At 40.7% G+C, this 19,682-nt stretch overlaps 2 protein-coding genes across 4 annotated transcripts in view; one reads left to right on the forward strand and one right to left on the reverse strand.

Annotated features, from left to right (window-relative positions):
- LOC26533215 (uncharacterized) overlaps nucleotides 1-15,718 on the reverse strand; it is a 52,568-nt gene extending 36,850 nt beyond the window's left edge. The window contains exons 1-2 of one of the 3 annotated variants that reach the window (XR_001453355.2): nucleotides 15,470-15,708; nucleotides 5,316-5,449 (exon numbers count right to left, since the gene is read on the reverse strand). Coding sequence is in view for 1 of the 3 variants with exons in the window: in XM_033383677.1 (XP_033239568.1) it covers nucleotides 5,316-5,449; nucleotides 15,470-15,491 (156 nt within the window). In the remaining 2 variants the exon portion in view is untranslated. Of the gene's footprint in view, nucleotides 1-5,315; nucleotides 5,450-15,469 lie in introns of all 3 variants that reach the window. The other 2 variants (XR_001453354.2, XM_033383677.1) reach the window with 2 other exon arrangements.
- A 3,421-nt stretch (nucleotides 15,719-19,139) lies between these two features.
- LOC6900219 (protein new-glue 3-like) lies at nucleotides 19,140-19,682 on the forward strand. The gene has a single exon (XM_002135513.3). The coding sequence runs from the start codon at nucleotides 19,173-19,175 to the stop codon at nucleotides 19,557-19,559; it is 387 nt and encodes a 128-aa protein (XP_002135549.1). The 5' UTR covers nucleotides 19,140-19,172; the 3' UTR covers nucleotides 19,560-19,682.

The raw sequence follows: 19,682 nt of genomic DNA on the forward strand, positions 1-19,682 counted from the left end.
ACATATTTCATCCTATCATAAATTTCATTCATTATAAACTTTAAGCTTTTATCCCATTCTTTAGGGTCTACTTTTAGGTCGACTGCAAGGCATTTCTCACTCCTCGATTTCCGCAAATTCCGCAGCGCGCAACATGAAGGGGCGTGCTTGATTAATTTCAAACTCTGGTTAAACCTTTTTGATACCTTGTATTCGTAGAGTTTGGGGATACATTAGTTTTGAGGTAAATTCAGATGAAGGAAGCGTTGTCGAGCCTATAAAATATTTATATTCTTGATCAGCATCAATAGCCAAGCCGATATTCATAGCTTTGTCCCTTCCCGACCGTCCTTCCATCTGGTTACCTAGTTTTCAGAGATTTTTTTCACCCGGCTCAACTTTTGTGTTCGATGGACATGGAAACCTATGCAATTATTGCCTGGTCAATATTCCCGCTGGTCTGATCCTCCAGCTACGGATCTGTTCCAGTTACGATTCCTTATGCTCGTGCTCCCGCTTCTGCTTGTTTTTCTCGTAGAAATTCAGATTGCATGGAAGAGGCGACTTTAAATCCTTGAGCTGAACGATATCTTACTGATTTAGTCATTCTCGATTTGCTCATTACCTCTCGGAAAATAGTTGTTCCAAGATGGCACACTGTCTAACACTAGCCTTGCAACAGGATATCCCCTATCCGCCATTCTTCTCCAGCAGCGACAGCAGAACAAAGGCACAACTTCCCTCTCTTAGAAAATGTGTATAAGAGCTGCCCTAAAAAAGTTTTTGCCAAGCAAACATAAATACTATAGAGAGACAAGTTGCACAAGAACCAAAAAGTTCTGTAAGAACGCAGGAAAGCAGAAAAACTCTATACCCATCTTTGTCTCAGGCTAGAGCTAAGAAAATGTAATAAATTTCTATACAAAAACGACCACAAATTTCCTTTTCTCCCTCACTTTCGAAGAGTACACAAAGAAAATACGAAAACAAAAGAAAGGAAAAGGTTGAGTAGGAGTCTGGGAGAGGCTAGACAGCCATTCAGCCTATCTATTTATCTATGGGGTGAAAGGTTCTTTTTCTCTTCTCCGAGAGAAGAGAACAAGAATGCACACAGCATTTTGAATATTCAATAAAGTTGTTTCTTCTTGTCTTTTGCTTCCAGTTTGATTTTACTCTCCGTTGTTTTGTTTTTTGTCTTATTAAAAACTTATTTTTGCTTATGAATTTTAGACAGGAACCAGAATCACAAATACCCCACAGCTCTTAAAAAAATAATCACTTCATTTATAAACAAAGAAAATTGTTATAAATTTGCTACAAATTCCAACCGCCCAGCCTGCCCCAACCCAAATTAACACAGTTAGATGCATATATAGATGAACATTTTTAGAAAGACGATCTATCAAAATAACTACAAAATTACTCGAAGTGTCCATTTACTATAAACATGCAGGAAGAAATATAATTCAATGGGGGTAGTCGCAAAAATCTAGAATCCATAAATAGAGAAAATAAAAATATAAGACATGCTTCGGGGCCAAAAGATTAGATATCAGATACATTGGCTGGGACGATTTATGCATAAACCGCCGCGGCGGTGCAGGAAAGCACAGCCTTCAAAAAAATGTGGAAGTAAAACGTATCCTTAATTAGAGTTTGGATTATAAAACCAAAAAATCTTTTTAATTTCGAGTATGTTGTTTCCCCACCAGTCCTGGTATCTATTAGAGTCTGCCCTCCTTGTCGTGTTTATCCCTGTTTCGTTGTTTTGCACAATTAAAGCTTTGCTTTGTGGTCTTGCTTGTACAGACGATCTGGAGGGTTATACAGAGGGGATGTGGTACGATGTGGTGTGTTTTCCGCAGAACCGCATATAATTTCAAAGCTTTCCACGCTTTGCGTGTCGAGCGCGTCAACGTGTTTAGCACAGTTTTGTGGCAATTTTCATAAAGCCGTTTAATATTTCCTCCTGTCTGCTTTACTGTCGAGCTGCGGTGACTGTCAGGTGTCGGGTAGTTCTCTGTACCCTTCCTCATTAGCTCCTCTGCCACTGCCCTGCAAACCAGAAGGCTACGAAACAAAAAGGACCCAGACCAATTTGCCTACATGTAGTCAGCCAAACACAAAACCACATCTATGATATGTGGTTCCAAACGTTCCAATCCTGCCCCTTCAACCAATTGCCTTCAGGTTCTCCCCCTACAGGTGTAACAGCAATTATATTTAATTTTTAGGCACGCTTAGGACAGGCCTGGTCGCTTTTCGCTTTTGAGTCTGTTACTGTTACTGGGTCCCCGCAACACGCCAAAAGTGGAACGTCATGTGGCGGATGGCGACTGTCAGCGCCGTCTAAAGTTGTCGGCACATTGTTGAAATTCCAGGAAATTATAACAGAAAAACCTTTAAAGAGAGGCAGGGCGACCACCTACCGGTAATTGAAATGTTTAACACATATGAAGGACAGTGACAAGAACAAGATTTAAAAAAAAATGGCACTCGGCATCACATACTGATACTCCACGATTTGGAAAGGCAAGTGGCAAAAGAGCAATATAATAATAATCTATAAAATGTGTTCCAAACAATTCCATTGTGTTCCACACCGGCCACTCAGGGGACAGAGCAGAAACCATGTGCGTGACTATATGTCTCTCTTATATAGGGAAATTGGCTTCTTCATGAATAACATGGACCAAAGCTGCTAATGACATTTCAAATACAATTTTACAACTTCCCATATAACCCAATTGACTCGCAAATACATAGATAAACGTGTAGACCCTTATATATAATTTATTGAACTAATTTCTGCTGAATTCTATAACTTTTCTCAGTGCACCTCGGTCTTTCTATTAGTTAGTGTGTGAACTGCTTTGTTTTGCCCTTTTTTTAGTCGCAATCATTTTCAACATGTGCGTATTTTCCTCTGACCTTCTCTAGCAAGACACTTGAGTGGCAGTAGTTCTGGCCTTGTTCGTTGAGTGCTTTTAAATTGGCATCGATTAAAAGGTTGCCCTACATTCAATCCTGAATAATTCTACACTAATGGTCAAAGCAATTAGTTAGTCGTGGGTCCCCCCCTACACACGAGATCTCCATCTACGTGTATGCCACTGAAGATTCATCTCTGTCCAAATCTATTGACCACTTTCACTGGCACAAATGTTGGCTAATGCGGGTTTCGTTATGTGCCTCCGAACTATAATTTTGTTGGACCCTCGACATTTTTCGGTACATTCGTTCGAACCTGTTAGACGGCTGCCAAGGACCAGGGCAAAGGAAAACGGAAGCAGCAGCTTTGGGGTAAATTGAGCTCACGAGCTGACCAAAAAACTCTTTGATGAGTTTAATTTGTGGCTTGGCGTTGCAGCTGGCAGTTGACTGCCACTGGAACTCTATCTCCGATTCAGAACAGAGCAGAGATTAATCACTCAGTCGGTCGAATATATTAAATTCAATTGAATATTTAATTAGCTGTCAGCCAGACAGAAGAGTAGCAACAATAACCATTTAGAACAGAATGCAGCAACACGAAGGTGGCAACGGCAACCCACACTCGCACAGTGTCTGTAAAAGTGTAAGCACACTTTTCGGGGCAAAAAAGTCTGACTCGATGGTGGCACGATGATAATGGCCGCTGAACTTTGCTTTATGAAATACTAAGCAAAAAAAAAACATACATTTCAGAGGGGAGTATGGTGGGGCACACAGACAGGCAAAGGTCGAAGCCAAACCGCAACAGGCAAAAAGGGGAGAAAAGGAGCCAAGGAAACAGGAAAGAAAGAGTACATAGAATCTAGGACCGAAACTTTAGACACTCTTAAAAATACATATTTTTAATAATAATAAATGAAGTAGTATTAGATACATAGAATAAATCAGAATAATCAGAGCTCTGAAAAATGTGACACTTAAGCTAAATCTGGCCAAAGAACATGACCTGAAGAGGTGGTCATTTGGCTGAGAGAATGCGAAAAAATAATCAGAAAAAAAGGAAGCCAAACATGAAAACGGGGCAAAGCCCACGAAATTGCCGCCTTATTAGTCTTCCATGAATTATGCACCTACAGTTGAGAGAAAGAGAAACACCACTACAAGGCTGTTATTATCTAATATGCCACAGGCGTCTAGTTAAATAATTTAAGGTTGAGATGAAGGAAAGTACTTATAAGTTATTCATTAAGTTATTATGTGTTTAAACCTCACACAATACAATATCAAGGTCTTCTCCAGGAACTCGCTCTCTGGCTTTTATTGTTTATTGGCAGGGCTAACATTCCCACACTCTCAAACTTCTGTGCTGGATCCTCTGCAACATCTAAGGTGCAGCATTAAGTTACTTTAACTTTTCTCCTGCTTCCTTCACCAGAGGAACACAGGAAATTGTTATGCTTAACGGCTTTTCTTTACTCGACTCTGTTCTCCCAGAGTTACAAGTAGAAAAAACCTTCAATTTTAAACGCTGCTCCCTTAATAATTGATTAGTTTGTGGCCTCGTAAGCAGTTAAGTCTTTCTGAACCCTTTTTTCGCCTTCTGGCTCTGATTAAATCTCATTTCGCAACTACATCATCCTGGAATGAAAGTTAATTGCTGCTGATATAAATGTATGCTAAGACAGTCTCAGTAGCAGCTTATGCCTTGAGTGGTTTACGGCTTTGAGGTCTGTACTTTGGCCCCTGAAGTTAAATTGCGTTCGACTAAAGTTTCATTGCATACTTGAATATCAACTGAACCAAAAACCAGATTAGTAGAATTACTGGGAAAACCTTTAAGTTTTGTCCCCTTCGAGTGTTCGCTCATATGAGTATTTTCAAAAATGACCAAAACGACCGATTTTAGGCTTTCTGGAATTTCTTCTCAGTTTCTCTTTACGTATTCTCTGGGTAGCCTTTTTGTTTTTTTTTTAGTCATAAAATAATGGGCCAGGCGGCGTCTTTCGTACTCGCTCTTCGGTTTTTAGCTTGCAAAAAGGCAAAGAGCTTCCTCATCTCCATTTCTGGGATTCCATTCCCTAGCCGCATCCTGGCCGTCGAGGGCTCCGCTCCCCATATGAGCAGCTGTGGAAGTCAGCTCCCGGAGCGCCATTGCTTAATGGCGCTAGTTGCCTTTTAACTGTAATTTCCGTGTCCCAAGTGTTTGTAATGTGAACGAGTTTCTGCAATTTTTACCGAGCGCAGAATGGGCGGACTAGCAGAAGCCTGCATGCTGCTTTTAAAAGTATTACTATATTTGTATATATGCCGCTACACCATGGTCCAGCCTTATACCAACCCCGGAGTTAAGCCTTAAAGCGTCGCCCTAGCTAAAGGGCCCTGCCCTTTAGTTTTGTACTCACTTGCAATGTGCTCGTCGTTGCAAATATATGTTTTGTATGCGGCTTATCCCGTTGTAGCACGAAGTGTTTTCTTCTCTTCCGATCCTGTTTTCGAATTCTGCCGTGAATTTCAAATATATAATCGCTGTCAGTGCCTGAAAAAAGAGTGAAAAAAAATATTAATTAAACACTATTTATAGTTTATAGCATGAAGTGAATTATATCTGCATTAGAATAAATGGTCCAAATGGAATAAATTCTTTTTTTAAAATGGTGTTTAAAAAGTCATCGATTATGGCATTTGTATAACCCTAATTCTATATCCTTCATTATTTCTGCTCATTTCTATGACACTTTTATCTACTTTCCATTCGATTCCTCGGGAGCCGTGCTCAAAAATGTATTGCTCAGTGATAGCTGATGATTTAACGGCTCCAGACTTCAATTCGGGATTCCTGGCCCTCTTCCTTCGGGCTTCCCAAAAAATTAAGACCATAACCATTAGCTTTAGGAAGTAACTTTTAAGTGGCGCTGAATCCCAGTAAACAACGAACAGAAACATGAAAATTGCATTGTGCAGCAGGATGGGCACTTGCCAGAGCCCTTTGTATCCAGGCGGGAGCTACTACTCCGATGCCAGGCGGTGGCGGCAGTGGCGGCTCAATGAAGCGCACAAGCACCCAAGCGGAAGAACATGCTGCGGAAGTGAATTTCTTCGCTTCCGTTTCTAGCTCAGTACGAAGCAAGGAAGTGACTGCTCAGAGTGCAGGGAACCCATAGTTAGGGACGGGCCCGGACAAGCGTTCAAACAATCAAAACTAAATGACAAAAATACGAGAGACGACAGGCACCAAAAGCAACCAAAAGGAGTGGGAAATAATACACGTTCACTCAGTCCACCAATCATTTAGTCAGGTAGTGAAATGCTTAAGATATTCTTAACGCTCTTTCCCCCAATCCAGAACTCTACTTTATATATAATTTTCCAAACACCTCCCTCCAGGAACTACCATAACTGAGAAATAGGCCCACTGCCACAGTCGTAAGACGTCCCTGGGACCATTCCCCTCCCGCAAAGATATTTTGGCCAAGACTTGACATTAATATTAAAATCGAAAATGAAATTAGTAACGCTTTCGCTTTTCAATTAGAATCCCGGGCCCTAACGAGCTCCTCTGATTGCTTTTCGTGTATGCTCGAGTGCAGTTTGTAGTTATCCGTCAAGACCTGACCTCAATTGAATGCCAGGCTGCTCTTTCAGATACACATACAAACTTACTAACTATGTAAACTGCATTTATTATATGGGCCAGTGCCACCCATCTCTAGGACCACCCTCGAACAACTTTCTTAACATTACGGCTTTCGGCCTAATTACCAAATTGGCAGCATTGACGTTGACTGGAAAGGTTTAAAGAGCTGCTTAAAGCGCCAGCGATTCAGGAATCCTGGTAACTGTCGTGTGTTAAGAAGAACTTGTCAAACTATCAGTGGAAATATCTTACATAGGCAAAAACTTATTGTAAGACTTTGTGCGGGCTCGCAATTTTTTGGTTTTTATATTTAATTTTCACTTTTCTCCGCTCGCAATTAGTATAATTGATATTTCTATGAGATTGAACTGTATCTCTTGCAGAACAGATATACCACCTTAAGAAGTTGAGAATGTCGGAAACTGTCAGACACTCCGTGCTCTTCCGACTCTTCCGACAATACTCTACTCCGCTCTTTAAATTCCACTAAAATCAGTCCTTTCCCTGATCTCCCAATTTTAGCGCCACCCCCATACCATTATCCACCACAGTATGCTCTAACAATGAAGTTTTAATTTAAATATTATATGCACTTACTCCAGCGACAGACAGACAGAGTACATCCAATGATGGCAAACAAAAAATGTCAACAATTGTGGCGGCTCTGTAATTTGTGATAATTGTTTTTATTCAAATATGTCAATGCAATGAAAATTAAGTTTTGAATGTTTTATCGACGTGGCCAGTAAAAACAAAACAAAAGCAAAGCCTAATACCATACAAAAAGGACGCTCACCTTTCAGGGCGATTGTCAGTCGAAAAGCCACATAATTAATTGATGGTCGTCAATATTTGATGTCAACAAACAGAGAAAAGTAAACACTCCGACACATGAAATGCCCTACCCCAAAGTAATAATAACAAAAGTAAATCAATTCGTGTGTAATTTTTTAAAGAATCACTTTCCAAGAGCTGAACTCTGTGCGAATTCTTTTCAACTCCATTCTCTGGAACCATCATAAATATTATAATATTATTTTTGAGCATATTATTTATGTTTTGCTTTATATTTTTTATATTTTTGGGTGCAGCGTTATTTATTTAAGCTCCGGATCAGGAAGCTTTGCGTGTCACAAAAATATTGCATACCTACTAGTATATATTAAAAAAATATTCACACAAAATATGGAGATGGAGCTCGGAATTTGGAATTTGCGAGTTGGTTAGAGGGAGGGGAAGTACCAACATAGTGCAAAATGTAAACATTTTGTGTCTGGCATTCTTCCTGTTGCTTTTCGTGTGTACGTGACGCCGGGCAAAGCTCAAGCCAAGCGGCACGAACGGAAAGGAACAACTTTCAATTGTAATTTCCAATAATTGTTTTGTTTTGATGTGTGCCTTAGGACCAGACCAGACACACTCTCAAATTAAAGATACAGATATACACTCTCAGATAGACAGCTATACATAGATGAAACTGAATTTGTTGTTGTATTTCCATCATTTGTCCTGAATAGTCAGACACATCCTAAGGAGCACAGGGTAACTGCGGTGGTCGAAGTATAATCCATTTCCCTGCAATTTTGTTCGCACACAAAAGACCGCAGAATGCAAAAATGACTTTAAGACCATTTCCAGATTTGTCAGTAGCACGGGTACTACGTTCAAGCAAAGAGCCTTTTCGTAAAGGATGAACAAATGGCATTGACAGGGCTTTAACCACCCACTCACCCACCCAGCGGCACCACCCCACCATCCAATGTCCTGTCCGCGCATCCGCATTCAGTGTTATTCGTTACTCGATTCAATGGCGGAAATGAAAATTGAATTTTATGCAAACACAAAAGCCAATTGAAGTCAATTATTGTTTATGTACTCGTAAGTAATTTTATTTAAATATAAGTCAATTTCACAGGGAAGTGGAAGGCGGAATAGTGAAAAACCGTGAACAGACCCGAGCTGTGCCTTGTGTGCAAAGCAAGTGGAAAACAGAGGAAGTAAATTTACGACAATCAGGGGCAGAGTCAGATGAAGGAGTACAATTGTCTGGTATAGAAACGATATAATTGAGGACTGGCGCCTGAAATTAGCTGACCCATTTCCCAGGCTGATTCTGATTGATACTGCTATTCCGCTGCTTGGCTGCGTGCCAGTAAAAATAACTAGAAGAAGAAGGACCCACTGAAGGGTGGGATGGCCACAGGAAAATTGTGCTGGGCCCATCCATCAGCTGTTTGTTCCGGAAGAAGCGAGCTTTTTCCATTTCCAGCTCTCAATGTCTCTCCCTCTTTCTCACTCTCTTTTCCACTCTCTAGACAGCGACAAAGAAACCTATCCTCACTGGGAATTGGCGGTTTTTTCTCTCTAGTCCTCTATTTCATTCTTTTTTAACCTCTTTTGATTGATTGTTTTGTTTCATGTAACAAATTTACTTGTGAATCATCTCTCTTCAAGCACTGAAAAATATATTTCAGCTTAATCATTGTCGGGGCAGGAAATTGGCAAAAACGCCTTGCTCTAGCGTTCGCTCTCGTATGGCGAGAAGCTTAATAACGACCTCAACATCCTCACCCCTCATTTGACTAAAATAGTCGGTTCGTCAGAAGAGCTCCTTCATTTTCGTCTACATCGTCTTCATCTAGTTATTTATTCAGAATCAGCACCATTACTGCAATTTGTTCCTAATTTCGTGGTCTCTTTTGCCTTTTTTTGGCTTGATTTTCCAATATCCTACTCATTGAAGAAAATATTCAGCGCTTTATTATCAGCAACTTACTTTTACTCGTGGGCTATTCTGTATAGCCTGTACTATTTCTCTATACCTTCCACTGGCAAAAATCGAAGAAATTGCTCTTACTTGCTCTATCTTATCTTTAATTTTGATTATATTAACTATCTAAAAGATCGAGCGGCATCAGCAGAAGAGGAACATTTGGATATCTGTTTGCTGGCATAATATACGAATCTTGTTTTTCCACTTCTTCTCCAAGTTAATTGTCAAACAATACTCGACATAATTTGGCTATGACAAGCAGAGACCGCTTATAAACTTTTTTCTGGCCACAATTTTAACAATTTCGGTGCATTTTTGTTACACGAATTCGAGTAATGCGGGGAAATAGTCCCTAAAGCAGTGCATTTTTTACATTTTCTTCTCTCATTTATGAATGAAAAACGCATAAACTAAACTTTGAAATTACCATTTAATGTCGCCAAAAAGAGGAGGAGTAGAAAACACATTTCAGTAAGAAGTTTAAATGAAATTCGATTAAAACTTTTACAGATCCTTTTCGCTCAGCCCCGTTAGTAAGTACCAAATGATTGTCATGAATTATTTATTTATTTATTCATTAACAAAAAAATTTACCCGTGATGATTTAAATATATGCACACATGTATTCCGTCGACGATACCATTTTTGTCGCAGATTATCGATGGAGTTGCTACCAAAACACTTTTCAACTTTCATGAATATAAATTGCAGAAGATTTTTCAGCAAACACCCAAAAAAGATGGCGTGAGTCCCTTTCCCCGGTGAGAATAGTTAACTGTCCACACAGACGTTCATCATACGCCACGTGGTCGACGCTGACAAAATGTAAAATGTGAATTTAAATTTTATTCCTTTATTAATAAGCGCAAAAGCAGAGCACAAAGGGGCTATGGTAGAGGGGCTATGCATAGGTTCATTGGTCGCCTTTGGAGTCTTGGGGAAGCAAAAGATTCTTGATCAGAAGCTGTTGCCCAATGCTGAGATTATTATCAGATTAAAATTTTAAACCCTTTTATCTTGTACAGCTGTAAAAACGGATTGAATAATACTTTATAAGGTTGGATTCAGCTATGGGTGGAAATTAAAAAGCCATCCTGAAAAACCAGAAGTCTTATACGTCATATTTTTCAAATTATTTATTCGATTTGTATGCCTATGTGACTCACAACGAATTATCTACACATTTGAATCATTCCATTTTTCAGACACTCCTTTCCAGCAGGGTATTTAGGGTGCACCATTTGGGTTTTTTTTGCGAAACTATACAAAAGTTCAAAAATTCAAAGCCATACAAATTGGAGTTGTTCAGCTTGAACTTGTCCAACTACTAACAGGCACTGACATAAAGCTGCCTCGACTCTCCGCTTAAATAAAACGCGTATGTTGGAACACCTAACCTCGGCGTGGACGAAGGCCCAAAAAGGCAGAGAAAAACTAATCTGTTTAATCTTTCAATCAGAATTTTAACGATCTGACATTGCATGAGAATGTACATGCAAATATCGGAATATATCACAAATAGAAGAAAGATCCTGGAGTGATTAATGACTCCGCTGCGCTGCCCCGGGGCAACTTTTATAGTTTTTTATCCCCACTTTCCGCTGTAAAATATGATAATGGTCCAATTTCTGTCCTGCCATAATACTGTTCTGTTTTTTAAATATTTTTTCTTTGTGCTTGGCCAACACGTAACATGTGTTTTAGCTTAAAACAGGAAAAGGAAATAATAAAATAGGGGAGAAAATGCAAAATGAAAACACAAAATAAGAGTCATACCGGCGAAATATTTCGACATAAATGGGAGAACGAAAGAACGTTCTACTAAAGAGAAAGACTCATTCAATATTTAAGATTCTTCCTCAGCTAATATATGTTTATTTTAATATCACTTCCAGGAGACCAATACACCCGGCCGAGCCCCCCGATTACAGGGCATGTTAGACCGCAACAAACAACATAAATGAAATGACTAAAATCTACGGAGCGTGAAAAATGAGAGCCACACTCCTCTCCTCCTCCTTCCACATTTTTAGCAGACGTTCGAGCCCGCCACCATGTGTGACCAACAAAAATAAGATAAATTTCACACGGAAAAATGAATAATTTTTAAAGGTCATAAGCAATGTAATGCTGGCTCCAGACAGCCTTTTTATTTACCACTTGATACGGCTGGAAAAATATGCTTTAAAAAAATAAAAAAGCCAACGAGCTAAAATTTGTTGGCAGCCAAACTAGAAATTAAAGCAGTCGGAGACGAGGAGAGAGTCAAAGTCCAACAAGTGACAAAAGAGGCGAAAAATTGGAAAATAAAATAATAGAAAATCGGGACGCTGGATTGGCGGAGTAAGTTGGGGTGGGGTCTGGGGCTTCACGGGAAGTGCTGAATCACCGGAAAACCATTAAAGGAAGTCACAACTATTGATTATGTCGGCAGCCACTGAAGGGATGCGTTTCCAGGCGAAGGTTCTCTACTGAGAGTGGGGAAGAACAGCTAAAAATGGTTTTGTGTGTGCGAGGAGCGGAAAAATTATGATAGCGCTTCCAAAAGTGTCATCCAAACGAGCCTTCGCACACAAATACAATTTTTGCATGCAGTCGAGAGATGGGTGCATGGGTGGTAATGGCTCTGGGAAATTGAATTTGATGGCTTTTATTTGCAACTTTAATTGCAGGCGACGATCCTTTGTCCGTGAAAAGGGTATTAGGGTTCCCTTGACTACTCTGTGTGTGCTCTTCGTGTTCGATTTCAGCATCCAAAGACCTTTTTAAACTCGTGAAGTAACTGAATGTGTATGAAACCAATACATTGGGACAGCTGATGGAAAATTTTAATGTAAATCGTAGTACATACCAAATTCGTTACCAAATTTTCGCTGTTGTTATTTTGCTCTATGTAAAAACTTTTTTGCGGGTGAAGCTAGAAAGAGGGGAAAGCGGAAGCATCGCTCCAAAAATTATGGCGAGATAAATTGCCAAAGATAGCAGAGTGGAAGGCAATGCCGAGGTACCGCCTATAAAACGCCCTCGCCTCCGATCATGGTGATTGAGGGTGGGGTCCATTGTTCAAAATCAATTTAGTGTTGAATTGGTGCCAAGAATCTCATTTCCAAAAAGAGGACGTCAGACGTGGGTGCAGCATATATAGGAAATGAAAATACCAGAAAAGTAGAAAGACTGAAAGGTGAGGTCTGAGGTGGGATGGTACACAACAGAGGGAAACAACGGAAGAAACAGAAAATGAGAGAAAACAACCAACATTGGAAGAAATGTGCAATAACTTTCAAATTAATGTTGAACTCAGAAAAAGAAAAGTAAGCTTCGATTTTGGGGATTGCTCTCTGACGGGGCTTAAACCAGAGGCCAGGAGCATGGTGTGTGTCTGCGAGGTTGTGTGTGGGTCCTGCTCTATACCCACGCATAACTCAAGTGCCTAAGCCTCCAGTCAGCCATATAGCCAACCAGCCACCCAGCGTAGAGGACGTAAATCCAGTCAGGACTAACGTTTTCACAGGCTTAGCGTTCAAATGGCAATGATAATAAGTTCTCGCAGCTAGAGAAGGCCAAATTTAAATCTGTCACCAAAAAGAACTTAAGTGGGGACTTAAAGGATTCGGACATATACCTCCAAATCAGAAATTTATCACATTTTGGTTTTGACCATCAATACTTTTCCCATCTTTTGACAAAAGTAATTTGGAGAAGGGTTCCAAAATTCGAATGGAGAAAGCAAAATCAAGAGAGAGATTTTTATAGAAAAACAAGTTTTTTTAAATTTTTTTGTTCACAAGTTTGTCAAACTCAAGCTCAGAATTTTGCGTAGGCTTCAACCTTTGCCATCTCACTTGATATATCTCTCTCCCTCTCAGCCCAGTTGGCCTTAAATTAGATTCCGGCTCAACTTGTGAATACTTCGCCGAGTATCCTACCTTGCTCACGAACAGAAGGAGTCTCCTATCGATTATCTGTTAATGATTTTGTAAGGTGACTAGCGCAATAAACATAAGTGTAAACTTGTAGCTGGAACTCTGCCTGTCACTCATGCAGTATGCATATTCTCCGTGTTCTCAGGTCTCTCTTATTTCTCCACACTCCCGTCTAATGTAAATTGTTGTCGTCAGTTTGGTTTTATCGGAAATACGAAATCGAAATGTTCAGTCCAGGCTCTGCTATCGAGTCCTTCACCTCGCTACAAATCGGAATTATAATTAACATTGTAAACTTGGACTAGGAAAAAGCATAAGTCTAACCCTGGCACTGGCACTCTCTACTTTCCTGTTCCCTCTATAACCGTTCTTTCGAGCATATTCGCATTGCCAGACCCCGTACCGAATCCATTGCTTCGAGGGCTAAAACAACAATTAAAATGGGTATGGAAGGGGGAAAAATAAAGACTTGTATAGAGAGCTCGACTGTGCTGGGTGTTTACAGTAACAATGCCACAACTACAATTGCAATGATGAAATAAAAGTCCAGTTAATACAATAGATCCGCAAAAGACAACAACAGCAACGGCGAAAACAGGAACGTAAACATGAAACTCATTCAGGCTATAGCTATGGGGGTCAGTGGCAGGTGTTAGAGGTGGTATTGTGAAGTGGAATAACGGAAATACGACTGCCCCTAATAACAGGAAGGACTGTCGCTCACCTCTGTCACTATATGTGGTACTGAATGTTGCTTCGGTCCCTCACTACTCGATACTCGTTAGTATTACATGAAATTGCAACTATTTAACAACGAAACCAACAGGCAAAGATACAACAACAGTGAAAGCTATGAATCCTATCCTATGAAAGCTACCACATACTCATATTTCCCCGAAAGTTGTACTTTTTTTTTAGATTTATGTGTTCTTACCGACCTCTCAATGTAGTTCATATATTAGATAAGATATACTCCAAGCTTGAACCCTGTAATAATATTTGTACTTACTTTTATTCAGAGGCATTCTCACACTAGATTGCATTACATATAGAATGATGGAACATAACCTTGTAAAAGAAGTCCAGAGTACCACCTGAGTACATAAGACATATTTCCACTCAAAAGTATAGGCTCTATACATCCTATACCCCATTTACCTATAATAAGCCTGCTTCACCTCTCCTCCCTGCTAAAATACATACGCTCCGAAAAAAGGACCTGAGTTTACTTGATTGTGTTTTTCGTTTTCTCTGTGAAACCCACCCACTCGAACATACTCTCTCCCCGGCTCTGGTTGTATGCAAGTTCAAAGTTGTTGGACTCCAGAGTTTAGCTTTACCCTTTAGGCAAACTACCCCCGCCCTTAGCCGCATACCCAATGCTCCATTCGTGTGGGTCAGAACCGGGAGTCAAGAACCCTGGGAGTAGAGAGACCAAGTGCCGCAGGGGCAATGTGTATATGACGACTGATTGCAGTGCACATGATTTTGTGTCGGCGACAGCCGGATGAGAGCTGAGCGGGCACAAGTGGAGAAAGAGAGGATAAAAAACCTTGCTGTTCGTCCTTGTTATTTTGAAAAGAGGGGTAATTGTGGCTAAGTCCTTTTTTGTTTTTTCTTTTGGCAAAAAGGTTTTTACAGATGCAGCATGTAGCGCGACACCATAAAGGAGCTGGACCCCGACTCGTGCATTCGCTCGTATGACTGCGGAGAAGGTCAAGTTTTCGTTATCAGAATCATCACACCATTTGAAGGGCAAAGTTAAGAGTTGAGAACATGTTGAACACAGGGTGATGGTGATTTTTTGAAAGGAAACTGTCTTTAAAATATGTTAACACAAAAAGAATCACTCAACTCATGTGGAAAATGGCAACAATAGGGTAAGAACCGCTTCACCTTGAGCTAATTTCTCTCTGATTTATTGTGTGCTCTCAAAATTAATTGCTTAAAAGCATTCCAAATGCGTACACACATACACATTAGCGTTTCTGAAGCACAGTAAAAACATTCCCTTAGTAGAAACAGAAACCCCCTGGCAGTACTGGCAATCAGTGGGATGCACGCAAAGGCACCCCCAGACGGGCATTCTGTTTCGAGGAGAACACTTCACATATCCCACAGAAGCATGACAGTCGTCGGATCAGGAACTCTGCTGTCGCTCTTTTAAGTGAATACGTAAACCAAATATGACAGCAAACGTAAACAGTTATAACTCAGTCAGCTTACCTCTCCGGACCACCGTTCTCATCAATTCCACTTCCACTTACTTTTCCCTTCGGCTGCGGGAAGTAGACTAAATAGCCGGCAGTGGCAGTTTGCGTTGTTTTGCGGAATGTTGGCAATATTTTTGCATTGGCTATGCCTCGCAATCGGCCATGCCCTTCCATTAAAGGGAGCGTCTTTTATACGAGTATATGGCCAGACATAACGAATATTGGATTCCCTAGACGGAACTTCAACAGTCTTTATTAGTGCGTAGATTTGTTATCACTTCACTGATCTAAATAGAGACGTAATAGAGAATTTCATTTTCAGCCCAATATTAATTATGAACACTTTCTTAGCTTATTCGTGTGGAAATCAAAATCTGGTTTTAGCAGAAAAAAATGTAACTAAGAAAATGATAAAAACAAAGGAGAGATGGTGGTAGAACTGTAAGAGAAAGGCGACTCTAACAATAAGAGAGAAATAGCTGTGACAGGGGCTGTAACTTGAAAGCGAAAAATACAATAAAATTGGACTAGACCGTTAAGTAAATCGGAACTTTTAAATCAAAATCAGCTTCGAGTGCGAAATGTTTAGCCATCTTTAAGGACCAAAGACTTGTTTGTGTAGACTTTGCCTGCACTTATATATTTCGCCACAAACTATAAAATGGTCTACTACACATCATATCTCTTGTCAATGCACAATTCCCGCAATAATTCACGAAAAACCAGCTGCAATCTCGGTTCGTCCACAAAAGCCACAAAGGTACACAGACACGAAATCGAATACTTATGCAGATTTTAAATGAAATCAATAAACTAACTTTCCGCTTATGCACAAACTTGTTTGTTAATCTAACAACAGAAATATTTGGCAATAAATATATGTTTAGCGACTAATTTGGCTGTGTAAAGTGATATTCAGAATGCATAAATTCAACCGCTTACCTGGCTCTCATTCGCCGCTCCCCAAACTAGATTTCCCCATATATATTTAACCAGATAAATTGTTGGCTTAGGCCCTGAAATCGAAGGGGCAATTGATGTGGGGAGACAGTTCTGTAAAGGGAGATGGGACCATCAAAAGGAACCTAAATGCAAAAGGCCAAACACCAAAGTGACGTCGATGTGTGATCACATTTCATACGGGCGGTCGGAGCCAGAGGCGAATCTGGGGGTCGATGCTATTAAGAGGCATTACGATGAACCCCAGGAGCCGTAAATCATAGAAGCCCTGCTCGTTCAGGTTCTCACTTTTGTGTGCTTTATTGTTTGAAGATTTATGTCTTTGACTTGTATTCTCCTGTGGATTGGCCTGGTCCGGCCACGCTATTCTCACCCAGAACAGCTTCAATAAATGTACGTCTCACGCTGCGTATGAGCAATACATTAATTATTCTCGAATTGTGCCAGCATGAGTGCATACAGCCCAAGCATTTTTCATTTCCATAGACTTTCAGCTGCTCTTTCTCTTGATATTTCTTAAGCTGCTGGTACACAGTAGTTTTTGTGACGACGGTTCTTTACTGTCGATTTATGTATTCACACTATTAGCAAAAGGTTCGCAGCGTAATATAATGGACTATTTTCGAACAGACATTTGGCATTCACAGGACATGTTCTACGAGAATTGAATAGGAATTGCGTCGGCGTAATGAACTTCCTGGTACCTTCGGTTTTTTTCGGTGGAAAACTTATAAACTTCCTCCCTTAACATATTTAGCTCTTGTTTACATCAGTATGAATGTATATTTGTTAAAGTATGACTTTTGATGTCCAAAAATCATTGATGTCGAATTTTTTGGCCTCCATTAGATGTGTATTTAATTAGCTCTTAAATACGGGGAGAGCATACAAATGCGAACGTCAATGACACGGTAGGGCGCCCCTTTGATCGTGGGAGGGATGTAATAGGATATGCTGTCCTCAGGCTTACTTGGATGACAGGCCAGACCTTGGGCCAGCTTTCTCCCGCTCTACCGCTCGGTGTTCACAATGCTTTCAGTCGAGTCAGAGTTGAGCCTCTAGCAGCTTCAGCAGCAGCAGATGCAATGGCTTAAGCAGTAGACTGCACACGCACACTGAGAGAGGCAGGCACACAGACAGAGCCATACAAACACGTGTATATTATTGATTAAACGAATATGACAACAATGATTGACATAGTTGACTCAAGTCATTACATATTGTGGAGGTGCAACGCGGGAGAAGACGTGGGAGGACTAGAAGGAGTAGCAGCTGCCAGTATTCACCATGGCCATATGAGTGCACATGTTTATGCCTGTATGATGCACTTAAATTGTTTGAAAAGCTGAGCAACACGAGGCGGAATTGAATACTGACTCTCCACCAGGCCCTCTCTGGCAGATAATTAATTATTTTCATATTGAATAAATACATGACCAACATAAAAGTGTATTTCACCATAAGTACCATCAAGTAATCTATGTGCTACACACTTCCTATTTTCTCTTTCCCCTTTCCATCAGCTTGTTGTGACTTTCATTGCTAATTTGTCGCTTGAGTTGTTTTTTGGCCATAAAGATTAAAATCTTACCACAACCACTGCAAGGGGAAATCGACTCCACCACAACAGCGTGAAAGATCTGCTTCGAAAAACTTACCCCTTATACCCCTTCCACGCGTTTTCTCACTGTCCCCATCGCTCTATCTCACTCTTTTTCATGCAGTGTGCGCCCTCTGGCGGAAGGTAGCGAGATAAAGCGGATAATGTTAAAGTGAGAACAGAAAAAAAAAATAGAAAGAGGAGAGACTAAAAAAGAATGGAAACAGATCAAATCTAATGTATATAGATCTTCCAAACAATTAAAGAGACTTTTATAAAATTTTTATTTTTTTGTTGAAATATCAATTTGTTTATTTTTGTGAACAGCGAGTGAGTATCGGATATAAATGTACAGCTCTCAACGTTGACCGTTGTTTTTTTAAGATCTTTATTTTTTGTTGCTCTTCTCACACATTGCATGAGGAAGAGTGAGATAGAGTGATAGGGAGATTGAGAAAGCGCATGGAAGGGGCAGCGTAGCCACTGCAACTTAATTTTATCCTTCTGGCTGTCATAAGGTCATAAGTGTAAATTTACACTTGTAGCAGTGCAATATCACAGGAGTCTGGACACAGAATTTGGCTGATCTAGCCTTTAAAGTCTCTGAGATCTAGGTGCTCATCGGGACGGATAGACAGACTCTGCCAGTCTTCGAGTACCGGATATAAAAAAATACAATTCCGTAAGTACAACTAGGCTAGCGTTTTCTCCTGTTTATATCTGCAATAAAGTTTTTGTCAAAACCTTTCTCGTGATGTATTTGTCTATCGTCAAAGGCTATAGATATATATTTTATAGAAGTAAAGAAAACCACGAAGTCAAAGACTTTTCCACAATGCTGCGCATATTTTGCTGACTAGTGAAAAGAGACTGCTTAAAGATCGCTGCCGCATTCTTCCTCTTCCCAAAGCACATTTTTCCAACTATTTCAACGGTTACAATTGTTCAATGTGATCTCCACCTATGCTAACATTCAAAGCATTGTATTTGGCTATATAATGAAACCAATGTCGAACGACAAGCTGTGTCAACATTGCCGAATTCTAATATTAAGACAGTGGAAATATCTGTTAATTACAACAATTACAAAGACTAACGCAGATTATTTTTGGTATAAAAGCCCTAGCCGGGACAGAATCAAGCACAGCACCCCACCATGCGCTTCTCATTCGTTCTCCTCCTCGCGGTCCTCGGTTGCTTCCTGCTGGCCCGGGAGGGTGGTGCCACAGGCACCTCCACCACCGTGGCCTCCACCAGCCCCACCACCACCACCAGCTCCTCGGCCACCACCACCACCGCCGCGACGTCCACTGCCACCACAACAGTCGCTCCCTCCACCGCCACCACCACCGTGGCCTCCTCGACCTCGGACACGACCACGGCGTCGTCCTCCTCCTCGGGATCGGCAGCGGCCAGGCGTCGCAGACGTCGTCGTCTGGCTCGTCAGCGCCAGCGCCGTGAGCGCCAGAGGCAGCGCCAGACCCAGAGGCTCCGCAACCGGATCCAGAACCAGCGCCGCGTGATCAACCAGCTCGAAGGTTAAGCGGGAACTTACATCCAGAACTCCCGAGAAATCATCCACTATTGAAAAAGTTATCTTTAAGCAACTCTGAAAAATGAAAAAATTGAATATAAGAGTATTTTGAAAATATATTCTGATGCAACC

The sequence above is a fragment of the Drosophila pseudoobscura genome, chromosome X, assembly GCF_009870125.1.
Source record: "Drosophila pseudoobscura strain MV-25-SWS-2005 chromosome X, UCI_Dpse_MV25, whole genome shotgun sequence".
Lineage (NCBI taxonomy): Eukaryota > Metazoa > Arthropoda > Insecta > Diptera > Drosophilidae > Drosophila > Drosophila pseudoobscura.

Coding starts and splice junctions, on each gene's coding strand:
- LOC6900219 (XM_002135513.3), top strand. CDS start 19,173: ATGCGCTTCTCATTCGTTCTCCTCCTCGCGGTCCTCGGTTGCTTCCTG.